This window comes from Alligator mississippiensis, chromosome 5 (genome assembly GCF_030867095.1).
Source record: "Alligator mississippiensis isolate rAllMis1 chromosome 5, rAllMis1, whole genome shotgun sequence".
Lineage (NCBI taxonomy): Eukaryota > Metazoa > Chordata > Crocodylia > Alligatoridae > Alligator > Alligator mississippiensis.
The window spans coordinates 180,219,234-180,239,852 of NC_081828.1; the positions used below are offsets into that span (position 1 = coordinate 180,219,234).

General features: G+C 44.4%; 1 protein-coding gene across 3 annotated transcripts in view; it reads right to left on the bottom strand.

Annotated features, from left to right (window-relative positions):
* ITGA8 (integrin subunit alpha 8) overlaps positions 1–20,619 on the bottom strand; it is a 174,737-nt gene that overhangs the window by 96,209 nt on the left and 57,909 nt on the right. For all 3 annotated transcript variants that reach the window (XM_019497862.2, XM_006271243.4, XM_059729045.1), the window contains exons 14-15: positions 16,620–16,665; positions 13,275–13,382 (exon numbers count right to left, since the gene is read on the bottom strand). In XM_019497862.2, coding sequence (XP_019353407.2) covers positions 13,275–13,382; positions 16,620–16,665 — 154 coding nt within the window. The remainder of the gene's footprint in view (positions 1–13,274; positions 13,383–16,619; positions 16,666–20,619) is intronic.

The window sequence follows — 20,619 nt, forward strand, 5'->3', positions numbered from 1 at the left end:
TTTCCCCATTATAGCCTATGGGTGAAACATCAAAACAGTATCGAAACAGTGAAACAGTTTCAACGAAATGAAGTGGAACAGTGCTTTTGAAATGAAATGAAACTCTAAATGAAACACTGTTCTGTTGAAATGGAAGCGGAAATGGAAGGTAGTTTTGCACAGCCCTACTGAATATGAGCCAACAGCGTGCACTTATTGCAAAGAAGGCAAGCAGCAAACTGCAGGCAAACTGCATTGTTAGGAGGTTGCTAGAAGATTAAGGGAAGTGATTATTCCCCTCTATTCACCACTGGTGAGGTCACATATACAGAGTTGTGTCCAGTTTTGGGACCCCCACTACAGAAAGAATATGGACAAATTAAAGAGAGTCCACAAGAGGGAAACAAAAATGGTGAAGGGGCTGGGGAATATGACTTCTGAGGAGAGGCTGAGAGAACTGGGCTTATTTAGTCTGGAGAAGACAAGACTAAGGGAGGACTTAATAACAGCTTTCAACTGCCTGAAGGGTGGTTCCAAAGAGGATGGAGCTAGACTGTTCTCAGTGGTGGCAGATAACAGAACAAGGAGCAATGGTCTCAAGTTGCAACAAGGGAAGTTTAGGTTAGATATTAGGAAAAACTTTCTCACTAGGAGGGTAGTAAAACACTGGAATGGGCTACCCAGGGAGATTATGGAATCTCCATCCTTGGGGTTTTTTTAAACCCTGGTAGACAAAGCCTGGGCTGGGATGATATTGCTGGGGATGGTCCTGCTTGATGTTCTTTGGTGTTTTGAGGGGTTTGTCCTCCATAGGTAACCCTATGTGTATAAAGGAAGGGAAAAAGCAACACATAACAGGATGTTATATGTTATAAAACTGTGAAAGATTAAGATCAATTAAACATGGCAGAGATCAGAAAGAAGTCTACAAACTAGGGTTCTTTATAGCTTTATACAAAAATGAAAGATTGAACTACTAAAGTTCCTTGTAAAAAACAGTATGTATGTAAGCAAGAGGAAGAACAATTAAAGGAAGAGAACTGCATGAGATAAGAACACACTTGGAAATAGTACTGTTATGATGTGAAAGTATGGCCTTGCCTCTACTAGCAATCTTCCTCCCTAGAGTTAAGGAACATTGAGAGAAGAAAGCCTAAGCCTTATCCATCCTATAGAGTATGTACAGGTATTCAGGGAGATTGGGGAAGGTTAGATTGAATTTAAAAAATGGCCACCTGATCCCAGGTAAGTCAAGATGGGGAGGGCTGCTAGCAAGGGCAGAGGGGGGGGCTAATGGGTCCATGGGGGGTGGTCTGGGAGTATTTGGCAAGATCAGGGAGCCCAGAAGAGTCCACGGAAGGGTAGGGCTTGGGAGTACTGCATGGGTTGCCAGGATCTGAGAGACTCTCTGAACCCTCCAAACCCTCCAGAACACCCCATCCCCCCACTCCTAGATTAACCTAACTAGAGATCTATGTGTAAAGTCTGCGCCTGAGCAAACTAAGTTAGATTGGGTGGTCATTTTTAATGTGATCTAACCTCGCTGAAAATCTGTACCTAGCCATAGTGTCTAAAGGAGGAATCTTCACTTTTCAATCTTATGGGATAATACGAATATCAGTGTACTTTAGTTCAAAAACAAACAATCATCAGGAGAAATAAAGAGATAGGGAGACATGATACAAGCAATTATATTTCTCTAATCAAATGCTGCCTCACATTTGGGTGAAATCTAATGCACCTCTGTGTATAAAATCATTCATTTCTTTCATGCCAGATGAACGTTTGTGATTAACAGTAAATATACTAGTGCAATCTGGTAACCTTGTCAATGTCTGACCCCTGGGAAAAATTGTTTTCAAAGCCAAAGTCAATTACCAACTTATAGAGACTGGAGACGCAAAAGCTTGCTCTGATCAAAATGGGAGCATATATGATTTAAGCCTTCAAGAGACCTGCTGTGCACCAAGTTTGTATCTGGAAAATACTGGTCTGTGGAATCAGTGAAATATTTTTTGATGGATTAGTGTCCTACAAAAAGCTATAGTTAACACTGCAATGGTCTATAAGCATATGCTGAATTTGATCATTTCTTTTAACAGAGAAAGTCTAAATGAAGTACTTTGATTATTCATAACACATTGTTTCGAATGCATCTTTTAGATTAATTTCAGTTTGTTTTTTTAAATTAAATTAAAACTGTATCACACTGCATGCACTATAGTTAATAATTATATTTATTACTTTATTCTAAACAGGTGAATAACATGAATAAAATTATTGAAACAAAACAGTCAAAACTATTCAACTTGTCTTTTTTCCATCAAAAAGGAGAGGGGTAGTTAGTTGCATTAGTCTATTTTAAAGTCAGGCAAAATGTAGGGCAGGACAGGACAGCACCTTAAAAACTGACTGATTTAGAGAGGCATAAGCTTCCATAGCCTGCTGGAATAAATGGGGCTAGATGAGGTTAGATCAGGGGCATGCAAAATATGGCCTGTCGGCCAGATCTGTTCCAAAAGGCAATTTCATTGGGCCCACAGGTGCCCACCAATTAATTGTACCCTACCCAGCCCACACACCTCACTCCTGCTCTCATGCATTGAAGGGCCCTGGCCCAGCCAGCACACAGCTTCCATGCAGGACTGCTGCTGCCACTGCTGCAGTTGTCAGGGGACCTGCTTGGCTTCCCCAGTGTCCAGCAGCTCCTCCTCATCTCCCTGCTGCAGCACTTGTTCTGGGCAGCAGGTAGGGAAGCAGTGGGGGTGGGGAGAGGTGCGATGGAGACAGGAGGAGCTGCAGCTGGGTGGGGGCAGAGAGCATGGGATTGCAACTGGGGCTGGTAGGAATGTGGAGTTTGTGCCCAGGGGGTTGGCAGGAGCATGGAAATCAGGTGGACAGCGTGTGGGTATGAGGGAGGGTGGGGGGACTCCTCTACACCTTCCCCCCCATGCTGCACAGTCCCCCCACCAGCAGTAGTAGCTGCAGCAGGCAGGGGGCCCTCAGGATGCTCATGGCCTGTGCAGGTGCTGCCACCCAGCAGTGCACAGCTCTGCCCACAGCTGCACACGGCAGGAAGAATGCAGTCAGGCTGACCCACCTCGATCATGCAGTGCTCCCCATGGCACATGTGAAACTCCAAGTACCCAATGCCACTGGGGGGAGCCCCACGCTATGGAGCCAGCTGCCTTCCCCACTGTGTGCCCCTGTGTGCAGCTGCTGGGAGTCTGCTGGAAGTGGCAGGCACATTTTTCCCTGCTTCTGTGGCAGCAGGCAAAGCAACCAATTCCACTGTGTGGGGCTTTGCCCAGTGGTGCACGAGTGCTAGGACCTGCACATGCACCACGGGGAATGCAATACAGGCAGCTTAGCCTGCTGTGCTTCTTGCTGCCATGTGCAGCTCTGACTGGAGCTGTGTTGCTGGACAGCACTGCATGTGTGAGCCACAAGTGCCCCTAGGGCCCCCACCTACTGCTGCTCCTGCTGCTGCCAGTGGCGCAGGCTGTGTGCCATGAGGGGATTGTGTGGAGGGGTCCCCACACCCCTCCACCTTCCCTCATACCACACATACCCACACTGCCCCCACAACCTCCCATATATACACACATCCCTAACATACCCTACACCTAACGTACAAATACAGTCACATGCTGTCACAAAACCCTTCTCACATAGCCCCCCACATCCCACCATACACACCCCCCCGAACCACATTTCACACACAATATACACAAATAAGACTATTTTTGAATTCTTATGCAATCACCTCCACTACAAAAAACAAATCATGAGAAAAATATTTTTTGTAAATAAAATTAAAATATGTTACAGTAGCTGTTTGACTTTTCAGACATGATTTGATTTTTTTTCTGGTTCAAAGATGGCAACTTCTGGGGGTAAGGGAGGGACTGTGCGGGATCAGCTGGTAAAATAATGCTAAGGGGCAATCAGCATAGGTTCACAGCAGGCAGATCCTGCCTGACTAACCTGGTTACATTTTACGACGGGGTTATAAAATGATTGGACAAAGGTAGACCTTATTTACAGTAAAAACTTCCTTAACTGGCACCTTACAAGCTGGCATGTTCTATTAACCAGCATGCCAGCTTGTAAGGTAAAGTGAAACCAGAAGTGCCCACCGTAGCACTTCCAGTTTCTCTGAGCCGCCATGGCCCGGGGCATAGCAGGCTGCACGGGGACCACCTCCCTGTCCCGCAGGAGAGGCGGCAATGCTACGGGAGGGGCAGCAACACCCCAGACACGGTAGGAGAAGCGACGGCGCAAACAGACAAAGATGCCTGTTAGGGCTGCTCAATTAACCAGAATATTTTGTTATCCGGCACCCCCCATTCCCTGTGGGAGCTGGATAACAAAGCTTTTGCTGTACTTATATTTTAAAAAGGCCTTTGACACAGTGTCACACCCAATTCTTATAAGGAAACTAAACAGTTGCAATGTAGATTATTACACAGTCCGGTGGGTAGAAAATTGGCTTATGGGACACACCCAGAGAGTGGTGGTGGATGGGTCGGTTTCTACCTGGAGAAATCTGGGCAGCGGAGTCCCCCAAGGCTCTGTCCTGAGACCGGTACTATTCAATATCTTCATTAGTGACTTGGATGAGGGAGAAGAAAGCACCCTGTCCAAGTTTGCTGATGACACCAAACTGAGGGGAGGTACATAAACTAGACAGCAGGGAACAAATCCAGGCTGATTTGGACAGGTTGGGGAAATGGGCCGAACAGAATAGGATGCAGTTTAACAAGGGTAAGTGTCATGTGTTGCACCTGGGGAGGAAGAATCATCAACACTCCTACAGCCTGGGAGCACAACTGCAGAAAGGGATCTCGGTGTCGTAGTCAACTCCAAAATGAACATGAATCACCAGTGTGATGAAGTAATAAGTAAAGCTAACTGCACTCTTTCTTGCATAAGTAGGTGCATCAGAAACAGGTCTAGGGAAGTGAGACTTCCCCTCTACGTGACATTGGTGAGGCTGCAGCTGGAGTACTGCATCCAGTTTTGGGCACCACACTTCAGGAGGGATGTGGATGGCCTGGAGAGGGTTCAGAGGAAGACCACTTGCCTGGTTAAAGGCCTACGGAAAAAACCTTATGTGGACCAATTGGGAGACCTGAACCTCTTCAGCCTCCACAAGAGGACGCTGAGAGGTGATCTAGTGGCCACCTACAAACTCATCGGGGGGGACCAGCAAGAAATAGTGGATACGATGTTTACCAGGGCACCTGTTGGGGTAACTAGAAATAACGGCCACAAACTGAAAGAGAGCAAATTCAGATTGGACAGCAGGAAAAATTTCTTTACAGTGAGGGTTGCCAAAATATGGAATAAGCTTCCAAGGGAGGTGGTGCTGTCCCTGTCCTTGGAGGTATTTAAAAGGAGATTGGACAGACACCTGGCTGGGGCCATGTGACCCCAGCACGCTTTCCTGCCCAGGGCAGGGGGTCAGACTCAGTGATCTAATAAGGTCCCTTCCGACCCTAATACCTATGAAACTTCTGGTGGCAAAGGTAAGGGCTTCTGGTCCCAAGATAGTGACCAGGGTGCAGGGCCCCTGTCAAGGGGAAGGGCTGTCTTTGCGGTCCTTGACAGCTCACTAAAACTCATTAAGCAGTCCTCTCAGACAAAATAACTGTCTAGCCCTGGGTTAGATCATAAAACCAAAGCATTTTAGCAAAATCAAAATAAGACTGACTAACATTCAGCCACATAGACACAAAATATTTTAATGATCCCAAACTTAATTTTTTCTGAATTTTCATTCAATTCTAACTAGAACCCTATTGTATTGTAGTCTGTAATAGGAAGAGGTGGTTTTAGAGGTGTCGAGAGTGGTAAGGCATAAGGAATTTCCTTAGGGAAATATCCGTAGGAAAAAAATAAAAAGATAATCAGTTCCAAATATTACTTACCTGTAATTGTTATTGAAAATTCATTCTGCCTCCAAGAATGTGTGTGGAGAAGATGAGCAAAGAATGATTGTATAAAAGTGCAGTTTTCTCTATGTATGAATGTTGAGAAAATGAGCTGCGCTCCCAGGCTGTGCTCACTGCCGCTCCCTGGTTCTCTGGAGCAGGCATGTATACTGGCAGGTGCTCAGCACCCCTTTGTAATGACATGACATCTCTTTGACATTTGGTGTATGTACAGCAGGAGTGAAAAGGTGGGGTGTGTGTACATGGCAGTACTCCCTAGCATGGTAAGTTGCGATGTAGACATTCCAGATGAGACAATGTCTACAGCAATGTGGGAGGTAGAGAGGGCTTGGGGGGTGGTAGGAAAAAATTAGCTCAGTTCTGGTCTGCAGAGTGAGTTGTCAAGAGATGATGCATCTGGGAGACTGTCAGGTACACAGGAGGGGATCACAGGTATGGACAGTTAATTATATACATTATCTGTAGAGATGGAAGATGAATAGATGAGGTCACTAAAGGATAGGGTGCACTGAAGATATACAGGGGATTGGCCTGGACCAAATAAGATTTCTGCTCAGAACTGATTCCTTCCTTCTTTCTACAGGCTTCTAGAGAAGCAACAGAGGTAAATCGCTCTCTGGGTAACTAAATATATACATGTGCTATAAATTTCTGTTTGAAAATATAACATTTAACACCAACTTGAACCTGTCACTTTAAGATACTCCAAGGCTAGGTACAGATGTTCAAAAAGCCTGAGGCAGCTTCGCACTAGCTTTCATGGCTTTTTCTAAGTGCCCTAGATTATTTCAAGAGTGAACAGAATTTAGGTTCATACCTGGGGGGGGGGAAGAGGGCCCCCCCCCCCTCAAGTAGGAGGCAGCCTGCACTGGTTAAGGCCAGCAGGTGGGGGCACTCTTGCATGCCTCCCAGCAGGCTGTTGAAAAATTCTGAGCCCAGCTGAGCAGTCCTCATTGACCAGCATGGCCCCTCGCCTCAGCCCTGCCCCCCTGCCAGTTGTCTATCAGCAGAGGCTATGGGGAGGAGGAGGGGAAAATGGAGCCCCCTGCCCTGCTCAGGTACGAGGGAGGCTGGGCTGGGTCTGTGTGGCTGGGGGCTCTGCTCACCCCCACACTGCTGTCCCTGGCTCCCAGCACTGTGAACAGGTGTGTGGCTCTGAGCTATGACTCCTGCCTGCAGCTGTCAGGAGGGTTGGGCAGGGGGGGAACAGAGCCCCCTGCTCCATGGGGCTGGCCCCAAGCCAGCAAAGCTGGGGGGCCGATGCAGCAGGGGGCTCTATTTCCCCATCCCCAGTTCCCATCCCAGTGGACAGCTACAGCCAGGAGCTGTGGCTCAGAGCTATGCAGCTGTTAGGTGGGTTGGGCAGGGGAGGGAGTGGAGCCCTCTGCCAGGCAGCCCCTCCAGCTGTGCTGGCTTGGGACTGGCCTGCACAGTGAGGGGCTCCATTCTCACATGCCTGCAGGCAAGAGACAGAGGTTTTTCTGGCTCCTACCTATCCATGTCTGCCTGGAGCAGACAAGCACTGGCTAAGGCCAGCATGCTGCCCTGCAAGGGGCACCTGGGATGCTGGAAGACAGCAAACTAAGGTGACTTACTATATGATCTGATACAGAAGTTCAGTATACAGATTTAACCTAAACCAATTAAGTCTAATACTACATCCATCTAGGTCTATCTTAGACAAGGTTCTGCCATTTTTAAACAGGTCTATGTGCACTGAACTTCTGTTCTGTTACAGGTTTAGGTCCATTTCCAATCACTTATACCCGTTTGTGTGTAATGTCTGTACCTAACCTAATATTGGCGGGAGTTTTAGGTTTACTATACAAATCAATGTCCCCTATTCTATTAAATCACGGAAAACCCTATGCAAGTCAATTGGGTGAAAGTTTTTAGGTGCCTAAATCCACACCTGTTGGGGGTGGATCACACTGTTTTCACTGAAATCAATAGGAATAGCTAAGTACTCAGCATTACAAATGACTGAAAATTGTTTTAAAAACCCAGATCCCTGAAAAATTTCAAAATTGTTTCCATTTTGAAATTGACTGAAGAAACGTCTGGTATAAAGATTTTGTTCAGCCATCCTTCTAATTGACATTTAACATCCAAATAAAGAAACGCACGCAGGATACAACCCTAAGAATTTTGTGCTGTGTAAAACAATGGTATTGTATGTACAGATTATATTTTCCCCTTCACTCTAGTTATACAGGTTACATGATGGCTAAAATAATATTTGCCTAATACTGAAAAATTTACAAAAATCCACATTTTTTAGACCTTTACATTTCCTGAAACTTTTCTGGTAGGATGGGTTCCTTTCATTCTTCTAATTTAAAAATGTCAATCAGCAGGCATTTTATACAAGTTGCACAGCTGGCAAAGAGATACAGAAATCTATCCCATGGGATTGAGGAATGATTTGCCTGTTGAAGTTTTCCTACTAATTGTTTTCATATGTGCAATGCATGGTTATATCAACTAAAGAGAAAAATTACAGCATGGAAAATCAATGGCTGTTCTTCAATCATTTGGAAGGAAAGAATTACTTTATATTAGGAGCTAAATCCTTATGGAAGTATATTTTATAACGTAATTGAAAGAAATATAATTATACTACTATTAATTTCCCTACATAATAGGCAGAATTTTCACAAAAATGAAACAAAATTTCTTCATAACATTCTAAATCAAACACTATTGTAAAGAAAATAAATATTTTTTCCTTTTTGTCTTTTCCAAGTAATATATTGAAACAGGAACATGGCTATCACAGAGAAAATTTTACATATGTCCTGTAAAAATGTGTAGGAATTTAATACATGTTTGGAATGCATTTGTAATTTTTAAATTCCTGACAAAACAGAATTTCAGAATTTGCTGCAAACTAACATTTAGGAGAAAAAAAACAGGATTACAATTTAAAACAAAAAGTAAAACAAAGTCAGTTTAAAACAGATAACTAATAAGTTCTGTCCCCAAAACATCAAAAATACCAAAGTTATTTAAATTTTTCCTTTGTGAATTTCTGTTGAAGGACACGTGTCTGTGACATGTTTTGCTTTTGACAAAGTTATGCTTTCCAAAAAATATCCTGGCAATTTGGAACTTTGAAACTTGCAAATATCCAACGTTTCCTATCTCCATCTGCTGGTTGCTTTATTCCATAGCTAGTGCTTAACAGTGAGCAAAGATTAGTGACAAAATGAATCTTTTAAAAAATATGTCTTTATGTTACCTTTTTTTTAATCCATATTTTTAAACGAGTGCTTCAATACAAGCATCTAAGGAAAGCTGGGCACAGTTTACTACAGAACAATGTTCCCTGATTGGCCAGAAGAAAGTCTCATGGCACAAAAAATATATCGCATCCCAGGGCACTTATAGAAGTTATATTTTTTGTGTGCTGAGGCCCCCAAAAGTGCTCTACAACTGTAACAACAAATGTTTACAGCTGCACAGCAGTTGTCAAATGGCCAAACACGCGAAAATTAAACCCTCATTAAATCAGCTATCAAAGGAAGGTGCTCTAGGGCAAAATGCATTAGCAAACTTGTGCACAGGTTTGCTGCGGGGGTTAACTTTTGGATGATTCTTCCCACATCCCATGTGCCTTTGTGCTGAGTTGTACTGTAGTCTAGGGAAGGCAGAGCTTGTTTCCTCTGCCTGCCCCAGTGAGGGGGCAGCTCCGCCCCTGGACTGTCATCCCAGGCCCACCTTCTCCTTCCAGCCAGCTGAGAGCCACAGCCTGGGGGAGGGAAGGTGGAATGGTGTCACTCCCTGACTTTCCTTCTGGGAACCAGCAGCAGAGCTAGGGTGACTATATGGGACAATATGAAATCCAGGAAGCTGTCTGCCTTTCCCCCACAAATGCTTCAAGCTACAGGGAGTCAGTGGCACATTAATGACCCACTGTTCTATACTTCACCAGTTTTAACAATAACCTGTGAATCATAGACAGTTAAGGTTGGAAGGGACCTCAGGAGGTCATCTAGTCCAACCCCCTGCTCAAAGCAGGACCATCCCCAACTAGATCATCCCAGCCAAAGCTTTGTCTAGCTGGGTCTTGAAAACCTTCCAGGATGGAGTTTCCACCACCTCTCTGGGTAACTTGTTCCAGTGTTTTACTACCCTCCTAGTGACAAAATTCTTCCTAATATCTAACCTAAACTTCCCTTGCTGCAACTTGAGACCATTTCTCCTTGTTCTGCCATCTGCCACCACTGCGACCAGTCTAGCTCCATCCTCTTTCAAACACTGCTTCAGGTAGTTGAAGGCTGCTAATAAGTCCCCTATCAGTCTCCTCTTCTCTAGACCAAATACGACCAGTTCCCTCAGTCTTTCCTCAGAAGTCATGTCCCACAGCCCCCTCACCATTTTTGTTGCCTTCTCATGGACTCCCTCCAATTTGCCCACATCCTTTCTGTAGTGGGGTTGAAAACTAAACACACTACTACAGATGTGGCCTCACCAGTGCTAAATAGAGGGGAATAATCACTTCCCTTGACCTGCTGCCAACACACCTGACAATGCAGCCATTAGCCTTCTTGGCAACAAGGGCACACTGCCAGCTCATATTTAGCTTATTGTCCACTGTAACCCACAGGTCCTTTTCTGCAGAGCTGCTGCCCAGCCGGTTAGCCCCCAGCCTGTGCTGGTACTTGGGATTGTTCTGGCCTAAAAGCAGGACTTTGCACTGATTCTTGTTGAACCTCATGACATTCCTTTTGGACCTAATCCTCTAATTTGCCTAGATCACTCTGAATCCTAGCCCTACCCTCCAGACTATCTACTACTCCCCACAACTTGGTGTCATCTACAAACTTGCTGTGGGTGCATGCTATGCCATTTTCCAGGTCATTAATGAAGACACTGAACAAAACTGGCCCCACGATCGACCCCTTGGGCACTCCACTTGATACCAGCTGCCAACTAGACATCGATCCATTGATTACTACTTTCTGAGCCTGATGCTCCAACCAGTTTTCTATCCACCTTACAGTCCTTTCATCTAGCCTGTACTTCCTTAGCTTGCCTGCAAGAACGCTGTGGGAAACTATCCAAAGCCTTCCTAAAATCAAGGTACACCACATCCACTGGTCTTCCTGCATCCACAGAGGCAGTGATCTCATCATAGAAGGCAATCAGGTTGGTTATGCATGACTTGCCCCTGGTGCTTGGGCAACTGGTGCTGCCTTGTCAGGTCCCTTATGACCGGGGGGGCACAGCCAATCTTGTGCACTGGGGGCGGCAAACTGCAGCCGCTTCCAGGAGTGACTGTGGCCACTTCTGGGAGTGCAACAGTGCTCCACTCCCTGGCCAGCACTTGCAGGGTTGGGGGGCGGGGCGGGAAGGAGGGGGGGAGGTCACCAGCACTCTGGCCAGTCCCCACTGCCTATTGCCTAAGCGGCGAGTACAGTTGATCAGGGTGTGCACTGGCACTCTCAGGGGGTGCACCCCCTACGTGTCACCACTGCCCTGATGAATCCATGATGGCTGGTCCTAATCACATTTTCTCCTCCAGGTGCTTAGAAACGGATTCCTTGAGGACCTGCTCCATGATTTTTCTGGGGACTGAAGTGAAACTGATTGGTCTGTAGTTCTGTGGATCCTTTTTCCCTTTCTTAAACATGGACACTATATATTTGCCCTTTTCCAGTTATCCAGGACATCTTGTGATCTCCATGAGTTTCCAAAGATGATGGCCAATGACTGCAATCATATCAGCCAGCTCCCTCAGCACTCTTGGGTGCACCCCATCCAGCCCCAAGGACTTGTACACATCCAGCTTTTCTACATAGTCCCTAACTTGTTCTTTTTCCAGTGAGAGCTGCTCACCTCCTCCCTAAACTATACTGCCTGGTGCAGTAGTCTGTAAGCTGACCTTGCCTGTGAAGACTGAAGACAAAAAACGCATTAAGCACTTCAGCCTTTTCCGCATCCTCTGTCACAAGGCTGCCTCCCCCACTCAGTATGGGACCCAGACTTTCCCTGATCCTCCTTTTGCTACTAATATACTTGTAGAAACCCTTGTTGTTATCCTTCACATCCCTTACTAGCTCCAACTCCAATTGCACTTTGGTCTTCCCAACTGCATCCCTGCATGCCCGAGTAGTGCTCTTATATTCTTCCCTTGTTATCTGTTAGTTCCCTGCTAAGCCAAGCCGTTCTTCTGCCGTAACTGCTAGTCTTTCTGTGTATATCAGGATGGTTACTTTTCTGAAGTCCAGGGTCCTTACTCTGCTGCTCTCCATCCTTCCTTTCCTCAGGATCCTGTACTCATCCCATCTCATCTCATGGTCACTGCTGCCCAAGTTGCAACTCATATTAATAGGGCTTCCTATTTCACAGCTCCTGCCACCCTGCCTCCATGCCCCATGCTCCGCACCTGTGATGCTCATTTAATTTTCACTGGCTAGCCAAGACCAACCTCCAAAAGCTTTCATTCTCCTGCCCCAACAGCATGACCAAGCTAGCTTTCTGCCCACTTTGTCAGTTGGTTCCAGGGGGGAATGCCTGAGAGAGACACTCCTCTCCCCACTCCCCTCACTTTCCCTCTGCCAGGCTGTGGCTCTCAGCTGGACAGAATGGATGAGGTGGGGCTGGGATGAGAGGCTGTCACTGACACCTGGGGGGTGAGGCTATGGCTAGCTCCTTCTTAGCACTCTCTAGCAGCATGGGGAGCCTGCAGAGCATGCCAGAACAGCAAAACAGCTCTGACCTTGGCCAGTGCATGGAGGCTCTGAGCTTTTCCACCAAACACTGATGTCTGTTAAGTTTGATCGTGCTATAACTTCAAGTGCTTTGTGTAAAGCGCAAAAGTTACAGTGCAATTGGAAGTGCCTCCCAATCACTTGTTTAAATGCCCCCAGGCACAAGAATGAGTTCTCTCTTTCCTGTTAAAAAACCAAAAGATTAATTAAATGGCAACACTTTGAGTCACATGGGCACAAGGATATAGTATCAATTTACTATGCTCAATAAGGAACTGAATCCTGGCCAAATAAGAGGAGGGACTCAATTTTGTTTAAAAAAAATCCATTCATATTTGCTGCACTTCAGTTCAGGACCTTTTTCTCTGACGCACTGAATATCCTCAATTGCAGTGCAAAACAATGGTACTCAGCACAGCAGTTTCTTGTGCTCTACATTTCAAGTCTTTATGAAGCAAGGGAAATTGTCAAAATGGTTCTATAAGTATAAATCGAATTTACATTCCTACAATGAACTGCAGTGTCTGAACAAGGAACATAAAGATGCAAGAAGAATAAACAATAAGATGTTTGAAGCAAAAAGAGAAAGATCTGAACATTTCTAGACTTATCACTGACTTACCATGCGACCAAAATCCTAGAGCTGGGAAGCTGACAGGTTTTATTTTCTGGGTTCACAATCATTGGGTTCAGCAAAAGTTGAGCATCCACTGTTACAACAGGTCTTGCTCTGGGGGAGGGAAACAAAAGTTCACTACATAGAGTAAGAATAAATGGGAAGTCCAGAATTGCAGAAGGACTGTTTAACATTTAAACTATATAAATTAACTGAAATGAGGCTGTAAGTAGAAGGTCATTAGGTAGGCAGGGTTTTTTCTGGAGCTCTTAATTCTTTTGAAGAAAACAGGTTCCTATGGGTGGGAATAGATGCCACCTGAGCATCTCATTTGTGCCACCATAAAAATTTGCAAATGCTGAGCAAAAAGACAATGATGCCCTTTGTTGCACTACATGAAAGGGAAATCAATGGCTCAACAAAAGGTGGCAACAGACTGCAACTATTGAAGAGGACATCTACTACTGTCTGTGGCAGAGAGTACAAGCAGCCTGAGCTGCTTGCATTCTCCTGCAACCCCAGGCAGGTGCTCCAGGGGGGTTGAGGGCCCCTCAAGCCCCTGGAGCACCTGCCTGCTTTCCCTGCTTAGAGAAGGACCCCAGGAAATCTTGGGGTGCCTCTTCATATGCAGGGAAGCTGCGGTTTCCCACTCAGCCAGACCCGTTCCCTGTGATTGCAGGGGAGCCTATCTGCTGGGGTGGGAAAAACCTCACTCAGTCAGGATCAGGCCCTTTGCAGACATGAGCAGAGAGGGGATAGCTGTGGGAATTCCTCCATCCACACTCACCTGCAAATATGGAGGTGGGGCTCTGTGAAGTATTCCCTGCTTCCCAACACTGGGGTACTTCAGTAAGTGTGGGGGGGTGTTAATCACATTTTCAGTTGTACCCCAAGTTAGGGTACAGCAACCGGGGATGTCTGTAGATGTCCCTGGAGTGTAATCAGCCTGTGTTGTGGCATATTGAGGCTGATTTCACTCCACAAAGGACATCGGTTTTCAGCCCAACTGTCATGAAATGTGATTTATTTCAGTAGATTGCCCATTTTGAAGTTCTTCACAAAAATCATGATCTACCTAGACCAGGGGCTGTCAACCAAGGCTATGTGTACCCCTGGGGGTACTTTGAAAGGTCCCAGGGGATACATGGGGGCAGGTGGGGATGGAGAACCACCGCCCCGTGCTGCTGCCTCACAGGAGCAGGGCAGGGGTGGGACGAGAACAGGGCTGAACAGACACTGCACTGCCGCCACTCACCATGGCTCTGCTCCACGTCCGGCCACTTGGCACCTCTGCCCCCGCTCCCTGTCCAGCTACTCCCCACCCCCACCCCTGAGGTACACTTATTAAAAAAGGGTGAAAACCCCCGACATAGACAGATCACTAAAACACATCTTGTATTTTCAATAGACATTAATAAAGGTGCAGCACTCATTAAAAATAGATGTTACAAGAAAATCCATGAAGCAACCAGCATGTGTTCCAAAGCTGCTTGAATGATCACAAAAGAACAAATTCTTTCTTGAGGGCTCTGGAGCCTGAACTAGGTTAAGCATTTTTGGGTATGATAGAAGCTCTTTAGAACTTCTTTCATAATCCATCAATATTCTGCCATCATCCAGAAAGCCAGGCTCAGATTTCCTATCTTCTTTATTCTGTATGGGAGTTTCTTTTAAAAATTAATGTGATTTGGCTCTACTGGAAGCTTTTGGAAATCAACCATAGGGTACAGGATACAGATTAGCTGATGGATCTTGAGTCAACTGATTTTTGGGAGCCAGGGGTAATTACCAGAAGTAACAGCCTAAGATGAATGTATGTCTGTCAGGGTAAAAATTGTTTTCAATGCAGCTTTGGGGAACAGCTGATGATTAATCTACTAACCTATAATTCAGAATACTTTAAAATAACATTGAAAAAGGTCTAAATTGAGTGTTCACAGAATATTATTTTATTTTATATTAATGATTCAGATAGAAATAACTTATTACCAAGTTATTTCTCTCAAGCTTCTAACATTGAACTGAGGCTGTACAGTCAATATTTCAGTGTAACATTTGTTAAACACACAAAAACATTTCCTGCATTTTTGGTACAATATGGAAAAATAAACTCAAGCAAACTTGAATTCATATAATTAAATGCAAATAACTATGTTTTTCCAACATTCTAACTTGTACATAAAAATACAAAAGACTGCGAATGAAAATTGGAGGTTTTCATATACCACTTTACCCAAGTTTCATACAACACATTTTTGATTGCTCAATAGAATATGGATATAGACATATTGGATTTGGATTTCCAATGCCTCACACCTTGTGCCAGTACAAAGTGACTGAATATAATTCAAGGCCAGATGAGTAACTTTTTCCATTCCTTTTGAGCTAGTGTTCAGAAAAGTGGAATCTCCAGTCTATATAGAGTTTGCAAGTCTGAGTTAGTGATGCTATTTTAGTTAACTTGTGCATTTGCACAATATAAAACCTTAGGGGAGTCTTCATGCTCTGGTTTTGCAACCAGGTAGTTAATTAGTGGAAAGATGCAAAAGCCAGGAGTGCTCAGGATTACCGAGACTTTGGATGGAACAGCTAGATCATCTGCACAGCAGCATATCTTGATACACGTATGTGATAACTATAATTTCTGTCTTATGATTTACAAATAATTATGCAATACACTCTCAGAATTTTAGGCTGGTCAGTATTTTTTGTTTGTTTTTCTTTTCCTCCCATGAGAGGAGGAAGTAAAAGTTTTTGTTTCTTAAAAATATTTATAATGTCTCATAAAATATTTTTCAACAGCAGCGTAAAAGAAGGAACTTTTGTGCTTATCAGGTATGATGCATACAGCAACCCATAAACCAAGGCTACCTGAAAAATTAAAATCCTTCACAGGTGCTGCTGACTATGCTAGGGAACAACACTTCTGTCACAAGGCTTTATAAATGTCTCCTCATTAGGAATTATCAATTTTTATCTACAAAGTTTAAAGCTTCTGTTTTCTATCATCTAGGACTTTGTTTCATACAAAAATAAGTGATCATAGTTTTTTAAATGGGTTTAAATACAGTTTCTTCTCTCCCTGCTTGACTTAAAATTGTCAGAGGATTTGATCTAACTTTCCAGACATGTGTCTCTAGAAATAACAGGCAATTTCAACCAAAATGGAGATTTTTTCCTGAAAATTATGAACAGGTTAGAAAAGGATATTAACATTACACCATTCACTACTAAAAGTTTGACAATTACAATTTACTTACACACTGCACAAAGCAACATGGAAAAGTGATATAATTTTTCAATCTCCTGCTGCCACTGTAAAATAAAAATGTCATAGCATTTACAACATACCTGTAAACAACTACTTTCCCAGCTCCAAAAGCACCTACAATTAAATCTGGAAAAAGAAAACAACTTTGTAACCACTATTTGCTAAACTCCAGCACATTTTCCAGTTTAAATTGTTTTATTTGTATGAATCTGAATATTCATATTTATTTGAATTTTTATCTGTATTTATTGGGAATGTTTATATTAAAATGCAGTTAGATAAAGCAATAATTATATCACTTTGTCCTTCCCAAAGCATTCTTTGAAAACATATCCAAGGAAAAACACTTCACATGGTCAGGGTCCTCCTCAGAGAGGTCTTTGTAACTTGTCATTTAAGTGCCAGCTCTTTATAGAAATAATGAAGGATTTCAGTAAGCATCACATATTTATTTTACTCTAAACTTTTACCTGGCCATCACCCAAACAGATGACAAATAGATCCAGCACTTTTTTTTTTTAACCCTCATCAGTTGAGAATGATTTAGCTTAAGTTAGATCTCTGGGTGGGATCTCTGAACCCACCATGATTTATTTGTTGGGATATATATTTAAGATATTAAATTGTATTATCATTAATTTTATAGTTTCTTTCATAACCATATAGTTCAATTGACAAATAAGGGTATGATTGACCACATTCCTCAAGAGAATCAGCAGTGGTACACATAAGAAAGCTAAGTTAATTTACTTAACTTAATTATGTTAAATTAAAGCAGTTACAAACTATGTTTATGTTAATCCATATTTCATTGCTCCCACTTATACTCTGGCTAGTTTTACATGAACTGCAATTGGTAGGCACAATGAAAGGACATGAATTACAAGTCTTTAGCACTATATTAGCATGCTGAGTCAGAGTTAGGCCTGGTGATTTAACCCTGTTTGCTGGGTCACTGTCCCCCTTGCACATGCTGCAGAGTTTTAAAGTTCTTAAATATTTTTAAGCTCCTCCCTCTCCCCCATGCTCTCCACTGGCCAAGCCCTGCCCTGGGAGAGTACCAGCTGAGTTGCTTCCTAGCTGAGGACAAAACAGGTTCTCTGCTAGGTAATACTTCCTTGCCAGGCACTTCTGAACTGATTCACACAAGATGTAAACTGAGGTAACTCCAGTTAACTTCACTGGATCATACATTTCAGAGAAGTCTGCTTGAAACTGAAGATACATTAAGCCCTCGCTTAAGCTATTGTTGCAAGGTGTAACCAATACCATTATGTGAATAGGTCAGTAAGCCATGTGGTAAAAAAAACTTCTCATAGTAGCTTACAGCCCAGCTATGTTTCTTGTCTCTCACAGTAACCTAAGTGGACTTAATATTCATTTCTCAGGCAGAAAAATGGAAAAAATCTCAAGTTATAGATTCATAGATGTTAGGGTCGGAAGGGACCTCAATAGATCATCGAGTCCGACCCCCTGCATAGGCAGGAAAGAGTGCTGGGTTTAGATGACCCCAGCTAGATGCTCATCTAACCTCCTCTTGAAGACCCCCAGGGTAGGGGAGAGCACCACCTCCCTTGGGAGCCTGTTCCAGACCTAGGCCACGCTAACTGTGAAGAAGTTCTTCCTAATGTCCAGTCTAAATCTGCTCTCTGCTAGCTTGTGGCCATTGTTTCTTGTAACCCCCGGGTGTGCCTTGGTGAATAAAACCTCACCAATTCCCTTCTCTGCCCCTGTGATGAACTTATAGGCAGCCACAAGGTCGCCTCTCAACCTTCTCTTGCGGAGGCTGAAGAGGTCCAGGTGCCCCAGTTTCTCCTCATAGGGCTTGGCCTGCAAGCCCTTAACCATATGAGTGGCTCTTCTCTGGACCCTCTCCAGGTTATCCACATCTCTCTTGAAGTGTGGCGCCCAAAATTGAATGCAGTACTCCAACTGCGGTCTGACCAGCGCCCAACAGAGGAGAAGTATCACCTCCTTGGATCTGTTCGTCATGCATCTGCTGATACACGATAAAGTGCCATTAGCTTTTCTGATGACTTCGTTACACTGCCGATGCATGTTCATCTGGGAGTCCACTAGGACTCCAAGATCCCTTTCCGCTTCCGTGCCACCAAGCAGGTCATTTCCTAGACAGTAGGTATGCTGGACATTTTTCCTCCCTAGGTGCACCACTTTGCATTTCTCCTTGTTGAATTGCATTCTGTTGTTTTCTGCACATATGTCCAACCTGTCCAGGTCTGCTGGTAGTTGTTCCCTGCCCTCCGGCATGTCCACTTCTCCCCACAGTTCTGTGTCATCCGCAAACTTGGACAGAGTACACTTCACTCCCTTGTCCAAGTCGCCGATGAAGACATTGAAGAGTATCAATCCAAGGACCGAGCCCTGCGGGACCCCACTGCCCACACCCTTCCAGGTAGATACCGACCCATCCACTATGATTCTCTGGGTATGACCCTCTAGCCAATTTGCCACCCACCGGACTGTGCAGTCATCCAAGTCACAGCCTCTTAACTTGTTCACCAGTATGGGGTAGGATACCATATCGAAGGCCTTCCTGAAGTCTAAGTAAACGACGTCAACCCCTACTCCTGCATCCAGGTGTTTTGTAACCTGGTCATAAAAAGAGACTAGATTAGTCAGGCATGATCTGCCTGCTAAGAACCCGTGCTGGTTTCCCCTCAGCATAATTTTTCCTGCCGGGCTCTCGCAAATGTAAGCCTTGATAAATTTTTCAAAGACTTTGCCTAGGATGGAGGTGAGACTGACTGGCCTATAGTTGCCTGGGTCCTCCTTCCTCCCCTTCTTGAAAATGGGGACCACATTGGCCCTTTTCCAGTCCTCCGGGACCTGGCCTGTGCGCCATGAGCGCTCAAATATTTCCGCCAGTGGCTGTGCAATGACGTCAGCCAGTGCCTTCAGCACCCTCGGATGGAGCTCACCCGGGGCTGCCGACTTAAAGGCATCCAGTTCCTCCAAGTGACTCTGCACCATCTCAGGGTCTATGCTTGGTAGTCTGGCATCCTGCTGCTGCCTCTCTACCATCCCAGTGAGAGCCTTGTCTTGCCCCTCACTTAGGAACACTGAGGCAAAGAACTCATTGACGAGTTCAGCCTTGTCCCCCTTTCCATCACAATTACTTATGCCCATTTAGTAGAGGTCCTATTCCACCCTGGGCCTTCCTTTTACTCCCTATATATCTAAAGAACATCCCCTATATATCTTATATCACAGGCAGACAGCAAAAGACAGGTAAAAAGGATTTCTGCTATGTTTATCCTCTACCAGTCTAAGGGCACTTTTACAGCAACTATTTAAGTTATAACATGCAAGATATCACTCTACTTTATATTAGGACTAGGTAGCGCAGGTTTGAGGAAAATTATTTAACACATAGATGCAATAGGTGTATGCCCAAACCTCCAGTTTCTGGACTCACATGCTCTTATTATTTAACCTTTCATTAAAAAAAAAAAAAAGAAAGATGTCTCTCAGTCACCACAGTTACAAATAAAAACTGTAAAGCATTACCCATGTGTTTGATAAAAAGATGCCTGCCTGAATCTGCAACAAGGTCTCACGTGAACTGTTTTAGTCATCTCGGTGAGGTGTCAGTTCCAAGACCTGATGCTCGAGAGAGCCCACCCAAGTCACCGAAAGAGAGCTGTGAGGGGATTGTGTTAAAAAAGACCCCATAGAAGTAGTTGTCAAGCAGGGTTCTAGGAAAGAAAGTGGTTGTGTCTCCAGCTAGAAGCAATCAAGCCAACAGAGTACATTTGTGTGGGGGGCCTTTGTACTATTACTTCAACCAAAGGCTGAGCCATAGCCAAGGAGGAGGGCCATCCCACAGAGGCAGTGCCATACAGTCACCATTTGGGAGCATACTGGGGGCTGGGGAGTTATCTTCATCCCGTTCTGATTTGGAATCTAAACCTGGCTCCCTGACATGCAATTCAGCACCTGTGCTGTGTCAAGCTTGTCCCTGCTCCAAAAAACCTTGCTCTTTCAAGTTTGTAACTGTGAAAAGAAAAATAGTGAAATATCTTTTGATTGATGGGAGATGCATATCATCTACAATAAGGT